This window comes from Neofelis nebulosa, chromosome 3, assembly GCF_028018385.1.
Source record: "Neofelis nebulosa isolate mNeoNeb1 chromosome 3, mNeoNeb1.pri, whole genome shotgun sequence".
Taxonomy (NCBI): Eukaryota; Metazoa; Chordata; class Mammalia; order Carnivora; family Felidae; genus Neofelis; species Neofelis nebulosa.
Window position 1 is genome coordinate 46,895,622 of NC_080784.1, and position 15,659 is coordinate 46,911,280.

The 15,659-nt window shown below is 40.1% G+C and overlaps 1 protein-coding gene across 2 annotated transcripts in view; it reads right to left on the minus strand.

The window, feature by feature from the left end:
• Nucleotides 1–15,659, minus strand: part of KCNU1 (potassium calcium-activated channel subfamily U member 1) — a 150,546-nt gene that overhangs the window by 67,321 nt on the left and 67,566 nt on the right. For both annotated transcript variants that reach the window (XM_058720713.1, XM_058720711.1), the window contains one exon: nt 4,794–4,908. In XM_058720713.1, coding sequence (XP_058576696.1) covers nt 4,794–4,908 — 115 coding nt within the window. The remainder of the gene's footprint in view (nt 1–4,793; nt 4,909–15,659) is intronic.

Genomic DNA, 15,659 nt, shown 5'->3' on the forward strand with positions numbered 1-15,659 from the left:
AGCACATGGAGAGTATGAAGATGAAGTTGATACCATATTTACATATGATCTTAGTCACAAGTTTCACAAAGATATAGTGGGAAGGGAAATTATACAGGAAAGTTCAATATCTAGATTGCAATATAGTCTGTAGCAGTTGAATTAAAGCAGACCCAGAGGGAGGATTTCTAGGGAAGGGCTAATATACCCGAAGAAAACAAATCTTTTTTATAGGAAATGGTTTCTTATCCTGACCCAGGTCTATCATAAACTGCCTAGAAATTTCTGCTTCCTCTTGTTCATTTCATTAGGTATCTGTCAATATGTACTTGAGTTTATAAACACCTATTTTTAAAAATACTGAATGACTTAGTGTGGTTATTGTGTTACTGGTCAGTCACAACATGATATGAAATAATTGTATCTGAATCTTCTCTTCGTAATACCTCATCAAATCAGCTTTACTGAAGAAGTGAATTTTGATAGGAGAGGTAGAGTAAATAACTCAGTAAATAACTATAGAACAGTAAAATGGGTAGAACTCTCTCAAGCTCACCCAAAATAGGGTAGCCAATAAAGAAATTGGAAGTGAGGGCAAAGGGAGCAGGATCCAGGAGCAGTTGAAATGTATTTTAATTTATCATAAAGTTTTGCATAAGTCTCACTGGATCACCATGGAAAGAAAGAGGAAATATTCATCTTCAATCTCTCATGTTACATGAATCCCTTGATTTAACGACATAGAACAGAAGTGAATAGAGCTAGTGTTTGTTTACTTAACAAATACACATTTAACTACCATCTATTAAATAGACTTTTGTGTGCTCATCTGAGAACCTAACTGCTATTTATAACATTGCTTATTCTATGGGAAGAGAAAGACCCCAGGGACACAATGAAATATTGGACTATAACTTTTGTATAAGTTAGGGCCGTCTGTATTGCTTCAGTACTAAGAATAGAAGATGGTAGTTTCTCAACTTACTGGAAAACCCACCGGTGGGCTGAAGATTACATCTTTAAAAGCACCAAGCCATTGTCAGCAAAACTATAAATAATGTTATGCTGTTTGGGGTATGTGAATGTAATACTATTAACACATCAAAAATGGATCACAAGTAGCACACACCACACATTTTACATTTTTCCCCCAATCATAACTACTTAACTCTATTAAGCCATCAAATTTATTTTACTACTTGTTGTTACACAGAACGTATGTTTATCAACTTAATAGCTGGAGTTATCTTTGCCCTGCAAAAAAAAAAAAAAAAAAAAAAAAAGAAGAAGAAAAAGAAAAAACTAAAACAAAACAAAAACACACCCTATTTTATAGTACTAAGTGGGAGCAGAATCTGTCATTGATCCTATTAACACTGTACTTAAATCAACTGAGCTAACCAACTCCATTGATGAAATATCACAGAAATGTACCCACAAATGGCACTTACGTATATAGAAGTATATATCACTGTCTAACCAGCAGGACTCTGATTATTTTTTTAAAAATATGTAGCTCGGGGCGCCTGGGTGGCTCAGTCAGTTGGGCAGTCCACTTCGGCTCAGGTCATGATCTCGCGGTCCGTGGGTTCGAGCCCCGCGTCAGGCTCTGTGCTGACAGCTCAGAGCCTGGAGCCTGTTTCAGATTCTGTGTCTCCCTCTCTCTGACCCTCCCCCGTTCATGCTCTGTCTCTCTCTGTCTCAAAAATAAATAAACATTAAAAAAAAAAATTAAAATATGTAGCTCATGTGAACATATCTTGCTTTTCAATTAAGAGGTGCAGATGAATTAAGGATCATCTTTAAGAGATGATCTGGCTGGCTAACTTTCATGATCTCCGACCTTCTTTAGGAGCTTTTAAAGCATATTCAGGGATTTCCTGGCCAGATATAGGGCTGAAAGGCCCAATCTATGAATGGACCATGCCATCTAGACCAATTCTCCTTTTAGACATCTGCTTTGAACAACTTCCTTATTTACCATAGACAGTGCAGGTATTTAAGACAATGGAAAACATACCAATAAGTGATTTTTTTGTAACTGTACTAAAGAATAATGAGGAAAAGTCTGTGAAACTGAATGCCTACATTTACATTTAAGGATTTTCTATGGCTTTTTGTACCCATTACTTGCCAATCCTCTATTATCACAGAAGATGTGGAAAAGGATAAATAAGCACATAAGCATGGCTGAAGCACTTCATGTGTTATCCTCAGTGTTGTCTTTAAAGTCTCAAAAGCAGTTTTTAAATGTGAATTATGTTTTTGTAACAATTGCGCATTAACATAAACAGAACATGGGGTGCCTGGGTGGCTCAGTTGGTTAAGCGACTGACTTCGGCTCAGGTCATGATCTTTTGATTCATGAGTTTGAGCCCCATGTTGGGATCTGTGCTGACAGCTCAGAGCCTAGAGCCTGCTTTGGATTCTGTGTCTCCCTCTCTCTGTGCCCTCGTACTCTGTTTCCCTCTCTCTCTCAAAAATAAATAAACATTAAAAAAACCATAATCATCACGTATACACAAATACACAGATGCACAACACCAATAGCCAAGAAAGTATTCTTGAGAAATTTGAGATGTTCTTTCATACAACATGCTAGCACACATTCTCACCTCTGGTCAGGCTAGCTGGCACATGGAAGGCTCCGGGTTTCCCCCATGCCTTGCCCATGTCATGACCTTCACACAAGTTGAGATGCCCATTCTCTCCTACTTTTCCAAATCCCACCTGCCACAGGAAACTTTCTGGAACAATCCATCCACTCTTCACTGACCTCTTCTTCCTTTGCCCTCCTGCCAGAATTATCCATGTAGCACTTCAAGGAGTACTGCTTTATTTGAACTCTGATTTATGTTACATAAATTCAACTTGTTTACCCAACTAGATTGCATGGGGGTTGAAACATCATTTCTGTATCTCCAAACACATCAAGCAGAGTGCCTACTTAGCACATAGAGGCACTTAATAAATCCCTATTTACCAACCATTTAAAAAAGAAACCTGCAAACCTCAATTATAGTGAATAGCTGTTTTGTTGTCATTAAGAGTGTGAATTCCCGAAATTCCATAGCACTTTCCTCCACACAAAGTTCTTAATCTTTTCCCACAGATTATCTCAGTTTCCTAAAATACTGAAATAGAAGGCAAGGAAGGGCAGAAGCTATAATTCCTAGGCCTGTTATATTCCTCTTGGAAAATGTGGAAAATGCGCACACGAAGAGGTGGCACCTTTGGTGGCTCAGACGGTGACACCTGCCTCACCTGTGGGAGTGGTAGGGTGAAAACCTCTGTTAACCAGACCCAGCTCTCCAGAATCCCCAGTTAAACAGAAGCACGGTTCTTCATATATTAAAAGAAGGAGGTGAGTGGGGCACCTGGGTGGCTCAGTCAGTTAAGCGTCCGACTTCGGCTCAGGTCATGATCTCAGCGTCCGTGAGTTGGAGCCCCGCATCGGGCTCTGTGCTGACAGCTCAGAGCCTGGAGCCTGCTTCAGATTCTGTGTGTCTCTCTCTCTCTGACCCTCCCCCGTTCATGCTCTGTATCTCTCTGTCTCAAAAATAAATAAACATTAAATATATATATATATATATAAAAAAGAAGGAGGTGAGTTATTTAAAATAACAAGATCAAGGATTTTATTTAAAAATCTACATCCTTGATAGGTCATACACTTACTACATATGCAGCCCAATTTTGTGCACCTTCCCAGGTATAGCACTTGATAATCACAATAAGGAATATCTGATGAGTACTTGCTGTCAGCCAGGAATCAAAGAGCTTTAAATAACTAATCTCATTCAATTGTTACAAAACACGAAGTGTTTATGACTATCATACTCATTTAATATAGCAAACCTGAGATAACTAGACAGCCTTTGAACTTAACCCTAACCCTACCCCACACCCACATTATGTAATGCCAGTACATATTGACCACACTCTACTGTTAATACAGTATCTACCTGCAGATAATCACAATTCTCAATCATTAAAAATTTTTCCTAGTATAGTATAGGTACTAAATTGAAATGTTGCCAACATATTACAAAACTATTCACAATGAACTTTGAAGCAAGAACTTTTAGATTAACCTTCTATTTAAAAAAAATTTATTTCTTTATAAGACAGGGAGAGAGACAGAGTGCAAGCAGGGGAGGGGCAGAAAGAGAGGGAGACACAGAATCCGCAGCAAGCTCCCGGCTCTGAGCTGCCAGCACATAGCCCAACATTGGGCCTAAACTCACAGACTGCGAGATCATGACCTGAACTAAAGTTGGACGCTTAACTGACTGAGCCACCCAGGTGCTCCATCAACCCTCTATTTAAAATCAACTGAACAGATCACCCTCCACTGCCAATCCTGCATTCTTGTTAATCAAGATTTTAATGCACTAAAGAACTGCAGGGAAAAAGAGAGGGGGAGAAAGAATTTCTTGACCCTATTTTGCCGATTCAAAAACAAAAGCAACCTCATCATCAGTTTGTTGGAAATAGGGGATGGATTAATACTAGAAATTGGGAATAATTGAAATTTCACCCCAGTCCACCTGTCTAGGGTACCTGATCTGAGAGAACACTGGGCAATGACCTTTGGTTGTCACAAGTATAAATTTCTCTGAGCGATGTTGCAAGGAGGTATATTTGTTTAGCTTAATGATATTGGGAGAAGCAGAGATGAATTCATGTAGGTGGGGAACAATTCCACTGGCCACTATCAGGGCTGATAAAACCAATATTCTGGTTTACATCACATTGGTATTGCCCAAGGATCCTCGGAAAATGAGAGGGAATCGGTTCTCTGAGGCTCTTACCTGGTGGCGAAGCTCACGTTGCTCATCAGGTTTGCCTGTCCGAATGGCAAATCATCACTCTGTGTAGAATCAGAGAATTCCCTCATGCTGCCTCTCTTTACCAGAAGTGTTGTCCCTGCAAGAGCGCAGCAATCTTAACGAGCCAGTCTGTCTTTCTGCAAGGCATTTTTGAACCACTGCTACTGCCTGAGACAGTGGGCCCCCGACTAGGGAGAGGGTAGAGATCCTTAGCCACAGACTAATTCTAAGAGGATGGATTATAGAAATCTCTTCAATTTCCTTCTGCATGGTTAGAGAGTGGGTAGAAAATGATTGTGAGGATTTCAATACCATATGGATGCCTAAAATAAGCACCTATTGAGTTGCTGCTCTACCTTTCTAAGACATCACTCTAGCTCACCCAAGTGTAGCATCCCAGGGAGCTTCCTGTTACAGACAGGGTCTACAGCCACTATGGGACTCCAAGAAAGGATCACTATGCAAGTCCCTTTTCCCTTCTGCAGATACTGCACAGGCTATAATTTATTCTCTGCAGATACTGCCTCCTTTGCTTTACTTTTCCTTCAAGGAAGGATTCCTTTATGATTAATTTCAGCTTTTGAAGAATCTTGATCTTGCATGGGCGAGGGCTCAAAATATTTGTGAATTTCCAATCTGGAAATAATACAAAGGGAAATCACTTTCTCACCTGCAAAATGGGAATGATACTGGGACTTCAAAGGGTGACTGTGAAGATAAATGCAAGAAAGCTTGAAATTTAATAATGAAATGAGCTATTTGCAGCTGCTCTGAGATGGAAAAAAAAACTGACATATGGACCATTACTTCTCCAGTGATGCCATTTTTATTCCAGATCCCAGATTCGACTTAGGAATTCTTTCAACACACTGGGCTAGGACATCATTATTGGTCAATCAGAATTGGCACTTAGTATTGTGATAAGAAATATCATTCTAAAGGATGCCTGGAAGTTACATGCTTCTCTTTCACTCTTCAAGGACCCTGCATTATCTGCTTGCCTGAACCAGACTGCTGGGTGATCAGAGATTGGGAACTGTCTGAGAAGAAGTTATCAAGGAGATGGACAAAGTCAAAGAGTAGTTATCACTGTTACTCTTCCTCCTTGCTTACCCAAGTGGAAAAAAGAAACACAACCTTTTTCTCCTGTGTCAATTTAAGAATTATCTGTGTACTCAGACTACTCAAAATGAGGAGTTCATGTAGAGCAAACCTTTAAACTCACATATCACCTGGTTTGGGACAATGGCCGACAGAAAGAGCCACAAAAACATCTTGGTATCCCTCTTCTTTTGATGTAATTCTTTCTGACCCATTCTAATCCATGGAAAATATCAATTGAGTGAAAACACACTTCTGGAAGAAGAGACACCGCCTTTGGATATGGGATTTGTCAGCTTCAATCAGCAGTAACTGCATCACACAGGTGTTCTTTTTTTTATTTATTTATTTTTTATTTTTTTATTTTTTATTTTTGGGACAGAGAGAGACAGAGCATGAACGGGGGAGGGGCAGAGAGAGAGGGAGACACAGAATCGGAAACAGGCTCCAGGCTCTGAGCCATCAGCCCAGAGCCTGACGCGGGGCTCGAACTCACGGACCGCGAGATCGTGACCTGGTTGAAGTCGGACGCTTAACCGACTGCGCCACCCAGGCGCCCCCACACAGGTGTTCTAAGAGTCAAGTTTAAAATGAGACTGCTCCCTACCTGTAATCCCCAGATGCCTTCACTTACCTAGGGTGGGTTGATGGGGGTTTTCAGGTTGACTGGTGTTTCCTTATTTCCTGGTTACCTTTTGCCCTGGGGGGAATGGCTCAGGGACAGAACATCCGAAGAAAATTCTGAGTGAGGATTGGTGTGTCAACTGTCAATCTTTAAAGGCTACCCACTGAGTACAGGTGATAGAAGCTGAACTATGGAATGCAAAAGGCAACATGCCCAAACTGGCTTAGAAATGCTGGAACATTCAGGAAGTCTCTGCTTTCTCAAAGCCTAACTTGGCAGCCAACATTTGCCAGGTATTAAAAAACGGTGGGAGGGGATAAGTGGGTGAGGTAAGTGCTATGTATGAACCCCTTGAAATTTTTGCTAAAACTTTGAATCTTCCCTTGCGTTATTTTTAACAAAATCTCTTCTGAAAACACATTAAATATCTGTATAATTTTGGAAACTTTCCCAGTTCTGGAAGTATGTGCATGTGGGGGTCTGAAAGAGAAGCCTGTATGGTGGCTGGCGACACCTCTGGCCTTAGGCTGCCTGCCTGAAAGTGAAAGGTTAACTGGCACACGTGACCTCTTCTGGTCCTGGTCCCTTCCAACTCAAATTCCGTAATCCTAATGACCATCACAAAATGTCTAGAAGTGTTCTCTCTACCAGGTTGCAGACAGGGCAGTTAAGAATGTGCAACATCTATTATTGCCCCTGCCCCCAGTTTCTATGCTGCTTCAAACGACTGAGGAAAAAGCAAAGAATACCATAGAAATCGGAAGCCAAAGTCCTCTATCTCAAGGCAGTTGATAAGCAACTGAAGTTTCTCTGATTACATTCTAAGGCAGTCCGATCATTTTAATATATATTTTTATCTATCTACAGATGACAATGTGCAAGAATTTTTTCATATTTTAGGCAAGAAAAGAACGGAATGGATTTTTGCCTTAACACTCTAGCTAGACTGTTAATGTCCCTTCATGATCTCCTATGACCTCCCTACAGATATTCCAGAGAAGGTTTATGGATAAAGCATCAGACCTCAAAAAAGGACATGGTATCTAATATATGTAAATTATTTAAAAAAAAAGTCCCTGTAAAAGGCCAACATTTTGATTACATTTCACTCTTCTTCAAGAAGTGATACCCTTGAAAGCCATGGGCAAACATTTTCTTTTTTGGCTTACATGATGGGACTGCATGTGAAGACATACCTCATATATGGATAGCAGTAACTCTAACCCTTTCTATCTCATCCAAGAAATCTTATCATCGCCCAAGTAAGCAAAAATAATTCCTATATTATTTGGATAATTATGAATCTGCCACAATTTCCTAAAAAGCCAAATTGTTGCAATTATTTGCAAAATTTAATATTTGGCCACCATTGTGACACGCCTAAAGAGTGGTATCATGTATGCTGGATAGGAACCACTACTCTTAGGAGATAAAGAAGAAGCAGGACAACAGAACATGCCAATGCCTTAGTCTTGCAAAAGGAGGGATAGCATTCATCCATCTGTTTATTTTTTTCTTTATGTATCCATTCATGATCAGAAGTGTTTTCCAAGAAAATTATTATAGCCATGAAAGATGGCATAGATTGGCATAAAAAGAGGCTAGATCCAGGGAAACCAGCCCAGAAGCTATGGTAATCACTGGGATAAGAAATAAAGAGGGACACAGCTGAGGTGGAGATAGACACCAAAGGCTGGAGAAACAGAGCCCCACTTTCAACTACAGTATTAGAATAACAACTGTCACAAATACAGGAATACAAGATATTTGTACATGACCTTGGTAGGCTTATTATCTAGTTGCTTTCCTTTTTACTGAAATTCAGTGGGCATGTGGTCCCTGACCCTGCTTTAGAGAAGAAGAGTCACCTAAGAACCCCTTTTATTCTCTTGCCTACCTAAGGCCACTGGTGCAGGAGGAGAGCTTTGACCGGATTTCAGAATCGCTAGGTAAGCCAAGCCAGGGAGACCAGCTGATAGATTCATTAGGGGATTTCTATCTCAGCCTTCTGGGTTTGCAATTCTCCTCCCTGGGAAACACTGTCTGGGGTGACTCCTGTCTTAACAAGGTCATTTAGTCTTGGATGTTTATGAAAAAAGTGACCCAGGGCCAAATCTAAAGAGAACTGTGAAGTAGGGTACATTCAAGTTTGGACCATGGATCCAAACCATTTCATATCATTGCTTCCTGTCCCTGACTTCTTTCACATCCTCTCTCCAATCTCCATTTAGTGATTCCCCTCTTCTTTAGGTGTGACTCCACTGCAAAAATTAACACTTTAATGAGGACTCTAAAACAGTGCTCTGAGGTAGAGATTAGGGAAATCTGGAAACAACTTTCCTCAGGGCCATTTTCATACTGCTCATTTCCTCCACCCCACTGCAAACAAAGATCTGTGAAAGCTCCTCCTTACCCTGGTAGAGGACCCCTACTCTAAGACTGGAGGCTTCAGAGGTTTCAGTGGTAAAATAGCAGGCAGTGAACTGTATAGTTAGGGCTGGAGAAGTTCCTGCCCAATAATTTACCTAACTATAGTAAGCAGAAAAACAGAAAGACAAGTCCTCCTGATCTGAAGGCTAGCCCTACTGGTCTTCCTGCTCTGAACCCCAAAACATCAGGGAATGGGTTAAAGTAAGTATAATCTGCTAGGACTTCTCTGCTAATTCTTATTTCATCTGCATTTCATTGATGAGAAAAGAAATAATCAGATTCTTTTTGAGTTTATATTCCCACAGGTAATATGATAATTAACATACATATACTTACTATTTTCCAGGTACTGGTCTTAATGCTTTTTATGTTAATATACTCCATTTGTATACGCTTTATGTGTTAATATTCTCATTTAGTCTTCTGAGAGATGTAATATTATCATCAGCATTTTATAGTAATCTGAAGCACAATGAGAGCTTAAATAATTTGTTTAAAGTCACACAGCTAAGAGGTGGCCAATGCAGAATCCATGTTCTTCACACTGGGCTGCCTCTCTAAAACGTTAAGCTTATGAATTTAAGTGGAGAATCTCTGGTGTGGTTCCAGTTTTAAAAAGCGGAAGTGGGGGCGCCTGGGTGGCTCAGTCGGTTAAGCGTCCGACTTCAGCTCAGGTCATGATCTCACGGTCCATGAGTTTGAGCCCCGCGTCGGGCTCTGGGCTGATGGCTCAGAGCCTGGAGCCTGCTTCCGATTCTGTGTCTTCCTCTCTCTCTGCCCCTCCCCCATTCATGCTCTGTCTCTCTCTGTCTCAAAAATAAATAAACGTTAAAAAAAATTAAAAAAAAAAGCGGAAATGATCAAAGGAAAGAGGGATCATAAATCATGGAACATCAGAATTGAAAATGGCCACAGGGATGACAAGAACTGCCTGGCTTGGAAATAACACAGAGACTCCAAAAGGTAGCACATCTTCCCTAAATCACAGCTAATCAGTGGTCGTTGGCATTCAGGTCTTCTGAACTCTCAATTAGCATAGTAGGAGGAAGAAATTGGTGGGACTGAGAAAACTCAATTAGCTCAAGAAAGAGATAGTTATTAGAAAAGAGTGGACTGGGGATACTCTTCATCTGGCTCTGAAACATGAAATATTCAACCTGAAATTTGTACTAATCCAAAGTCAGAAAATTTTTCTATTTTGTCATCTACTGCTAAATTCCTAAGCCCTTTTTGAAGGTTAATTCGCTGGGAGAATCTCCACATACTATCATGACTTTTCTATGAGGCCAAAGAACCCCCTTCTACGGTGATGTCCTCTTCTGCACATTTCCTTGAGAGCTCTCTCTGGATTCAAATTCCCCACACAAGCCTACTCCCTAGCCTCCAGATCCATGAGCATTTCCTGGTACTCTGCTGCCATCGTCTGGCAAACAAAGTCAAGAACAGCTGCCTACTAATCGAGCATCTGTGTACCAGATAATTTGATAAAGTTCTCCTGGACACAGGGAATAGGCATGGCAGGAGTGGTGACTGAGGATTAGTGCTGGGCAAGAAGAAGAAATGATCCTATTATGAGAAAAATCAAATATTCTGAGAATTGTGATAACTACAGAAAAGCTCAAACATTAGAGTATAAGCCTTACTAATTTACTCCCTAGATACTATTAAATGCATGTTACAGAAGTGGGTAAAATTTGGCATATCTACAAATATGATCGCCAAGCCTTTCTATTTAGGCAAAAATCTTTCCCTCTTTATACTAGAGCAACTTCCTGTTTTAAAAAATATATAATAGGGGCGCCTGGGTGGTTCAGTCGGTTAAGCGGCCGACTTCGGCTCAGGTCACGATCTCGCGGTCCGTGAGTTCGAGCCCCGCGACGGGCTCTGTGCTGACAGCTCGGAGCCTGGGGCCTGTTTCGGATTCTGTGTCTCCCTCTCTCTGACCCTCCCCCGTTCATGCTCTGTCTCTCTCTGTCTCAAAAAAATAAATAAATGTTAAAAAAAAATTAAAAAAAATATATAATAAAACCACACATAAAAGCTGGCTAAATAGAGTGGTGATTACCAATTTTTATAAAACAGTTTTGTTTTGCAAAATGACTGACAGAAGTGTGTGCACAGGAGTGTATACACTGTGCTTGCAAAAGTTTGTACACTGTGTTTACAGGAACACATCTACTACATGAAACCCTGCTAGATTTTCATATATTCTAAAGACATGTGTAGTGAAAGGATGCTTTAAACATATTGTTTTTTTCTCTTTCTTCACTCCTTTCTTTAACAGGATATTTCTCCTATTTATTCAGCCTCATCCCTTGCCTCTGGAAAGATTCATCGTTTATAGGACACAGTAAGAGTCAGTGTTTAGCTTCTGAATCCAAAATAGGGCTTTGAAGTCTATTTAATTAGCAATCTTCAGACTTAAGCATTCAGTGGCAACCCTACAGACAACAGGGATTTCAGGAAATCACATAGGAATAGCTTCTTTTTATGCCCAAAATGGTGTTAGATTTTCATGCGGAAATTGAAAGATTCAGAGAAAATAAAGCCAAGGTTAAGATGGAGCCTTTAGTTCTGCACGTGGAATGGTAACATGAGCAGCTCCACAGATCTGTTCCTCAGTGAAACAACGTAAGTAGTGAACATTATTAAAACAAACGTGCGCGCACACATGCACACACACACACACACACACACACACAGATGTCAGACTCAGTAGACAAACTCTTCAGAGCAGCTGTAATAAATATGTTCAAAGAACTTTAAAAAATGATGATTCAAGAAGGAAAGCATGATGACAATGTCTCTTCAAAGAGACAATAACAATAAACAATTTTTTACAAAAAGGAAACAATGGCAATTCTATAGTTGGCAAGTACGCTAATTGAAGTTAATTATTCACTAGAAGGGTTAATGGACTGAATAGTGTCCCCTCAAATTCATGTCCACTGGGAAGCTCAGAATGTGACTGCAGTGGACTGAATTGTGTCCTTCCCAAATCACATGTTGAAGCCCTAACTCCCATTGTGAGTATATGTGGAGATGGAGACTTTACGGAAGTAATTACGCTAAATGAGGGCCCTGATACGATAGGATTAGTATCCTTATAAAAAGAGGAAGAGAGACCAGAGCTCACTCTCTGCCATGTGAGGACACAGTGAGAAGGTGGCCAGCTACCTGTCAGGAAGAGACATCTCTCCAGGAACTGAGCTGGCTAGCACCTTGATCTTGGACCTCCAGCCTCCAGAACTGTGAGAAAATAAATTCCTACTGTTTATGCCACTCAGTCTGTGGTATTTTGTTATGGCCATCCAAGCTGCCTGCTATAGTGACCTTAAATCTTTGCAGATGTAATTAGTTAAGAATCTCAAAGTGAAATCGTCCTGGATTTTGGGTGAGTTCTAAGTCCAAAACTGGTGTCCTTAAAACAAGAAGAGAACACACGGACATGGAAGAGAGACACAGGAAAAAGGGCCATGTGAACATGGAGTCCAACTGGAGTGATGCTACCACAGGCAAGGGGTCACCAGCAGCCTCTAGAAGCTGGGAGAGGCAAGGATGATTCTCCCTGAGAGCTTTCGGAGGGAGTGTGTCCCTGATGATACCTCAGCTTCAGACTTCGGTATGACAGGCCTAGGAGATACATCAAGGAGCTTATGATAGGCACAAAATACACCTTCCCCCAAAGATGTCCATGTCCTAATCCCCAGAACCTGTGAATATGCTCAATATGGCAAGAGGGATTCAAGGTTGCAAATGGAATTAAAGGTGCCAATCAGCTCACCTTGAAAGATTTTCCTGGATTATCCAGGTGGGTCCACTGTAACCACAGAAGTTCCTTAAATATGGAACAGGGAGGCAGACGATTCAGAGTCAAAAAAGGTAATCGTAATGATGGAAGCAGAATCTGAGCGATGCGACATGAGAAAGACCTGACCAGACATTGCTGGCTTTGAAGACAGAAGGGGGCCATGAGCTCAGGAGTGCTGGCAGCCTCTCCAACCTGAGTAAGCAAGGCCATTCATTCTTCCTTAGAACTTCCATAAAAAAACACAGCCATGGGGCGCCTGGGTGGCGCAGTCGGTTAAGCGTCCGACTTCAGCCAGGTCACGATCTCGCGGTCTGTGAGTTCGAGCCCCGCGTCAGGCTCTGGGCTGATGGCTCGGAGCCTGGAGCCTGTTTCCAATTCTGTGTGTCTCCCTCTCTCTCTGCCCCTTCCCCGTTCATGCTCTGTCTCTCTCTGTCCCAAAAATAAATAAAAAACATTGAAAAAAAATTAAAAAAAAAAAAAAAAAAAAACACAGCCATGCTGCCAGACCCCATAACATATGACAAATGTTAATTTATAACTAAGCCACTAAATTGTGGTAATTGGTTACAGTAGCGAATGGAAATGAACACAGGGCCCAACAATAGATTTCAACTGCCAGAAGAAAAAAATTAGCAGATAAAACGACAGATTGATAGAGACTGCTTTCCAAAAGAGTAAAAGCAAGAGGGAGAGAGAGGGAGACAGATAGATTGAGACAGGCAGAGAGAGAGAATAATGAAGAAAAATAAACAGTTCCAGAAAAATGTGGATTCACATTATATGTAACATATACATGTAAAGACAGGACCAATAAGAGGGAGGAGAGAGAGATGAAGAAGCAGAAAAAAAGACTCAAATAAATAATGAATAAAATCTTCCCAAATTTGATGAAAAATACTAACCTACAAGTATGGGCACACCTCAGATGTATTGTGGGTTTGGTTCCAGACTACTGTGATAAACAGATATCACAATAAAGCATGTCAGATGAATTTTTTGTTTTCCTAGTGCACGTATAAGTTATGTCTATGCTAAACAATAGTCTAAGTGTGCAATAGTATTATGTCTAAACAATGTACATACTTTAATTAAAAAAATACTTTATTGCTAAATAATGCTAAACATCATCGGAGCTTACAATGAGTCACAACGTTTTTGCTGGTGAAGCGTTTTGCTTTGACGCTGATGGTTGTTGACTGATCAGAGTGGTGGCTGCTGAAGGCTGGGGTGTCTGTGGCAATTTCTTAAAATAAAACAATGAACTTTCCTGCATCAACTAACTTGTCCTTTCACTTGAACATATAGAAGCTATTATAGGGTTATTAACTTGCTCAATTTCAATATTGTGTGTCAGGGAATAAGGAGGCCAAAGGAGAAGGAATGGAGTACTCATCAGTGGAGCAATCAGAACACGCACAGTATCAATTAAGTTATATGTGTTAAATGGGCACGGTCCATGGCACCCCAAAACAATTACAATAGTAACATCAAATATCACTGATCACAGATCACTATATATATATTTATATACATAAAATAATTTAAAAAAATATATATACACACACAATAAAGTTTGCAATATTGCAGGAATTACCAAAATGTCACACAAAAACATGAAGTGAGCAAATGTTGTTGGAAAAAATAGTGCCAACAGACTTGCTGGATGCAGGGTTGCCACAAAACTTCAATTTGTGAAAAATGCAAAACCTGCAAAGTGCACAATAAAAAGGGGTATGCCAGTATTATTTTCCCATGAATGCTGTAACAAATTGCCACAAATTTGGTGGCTTAAAAAAGCATTCCTTTATTCTCTTACAGTTCTGGAGTTTAGAATCTGAAGTAATTTTCCCTGGACTAAAATCAAGGCATTAAATTCCTTTCAGAAATTCTAGGGGAGAATCCATTTCCTTGCCTTTTCCAGTTTCTTGAGGCTCTCTGTATTCCTTGCCTTGTGGCCCCTTCCTCCAGCTTCAAAGACAGTGGCACAACAATTTCTCTCTCTGAATCAGCTTACATCTGTTTTTACCACAAGCCCTTTTCTCTTGTGTATGTAGTTAAATCTCCTTCTTCTGCCTCCCTTCCATAGGCACCCTTATAATTATAATTAGACTACACATAGATAATGCAGGCTAATCTGCCCATCTCAAGATCCTTAATATAATCTGCAAATTTCTGCAGTTTCTTTTGCCATATGAAAATCACATTCACAGTTTCCAGGGATTAGGGTATGGATATCTTTGGTGGCCATTACTTAGTCTATTACATTATACATCTGAAGATATCAATGAATTCCAAATATGATAAACAAAGATATCCAGACACAAACATATCACAGTAACAATGCTGAAAGTCAAATATAAGAAGAAACTCTTGAAAGCAGCAAGGAATAAACAAAACTTGATTTACAAATGAAATCCAATGGGATTAACAGATGACTTCTCATCAGAAAGAATGAAGGCTAAAAGGAAGTGGGATGACATATTCACCGTGTTGAAATAAACGGTCAACCAAAAATTTTATACCCAGTAAAACTATCTTTCAAAAATGAAAATGAGACACCCCCGGCCCCAAATGGTAAAGACTTTGGAAAGTTTGCCTCTCCATAAAATCAAAAAATAAACTGACAAAAATGGTCAGGATAAATTTTTTTCAGAATTCTGAAAACTAACCAGCAGTGACCCAAAAACCATTCAATCAAGAAAAATAAATCTCAGTAAAACTAGAAATATTTGTGGTGTTTTAACTTATATTAGTCCCATCCCCAACTCTCTAGCTAATCAGTGTCCTTAAAAAGTAATGCCCCATATTCCTGGTGCCAGAGGGAGCAGAGTAGAACCACATTTCTTTCAAAGCCTTATTTCCAAAGAAGAGTCCTTATTAG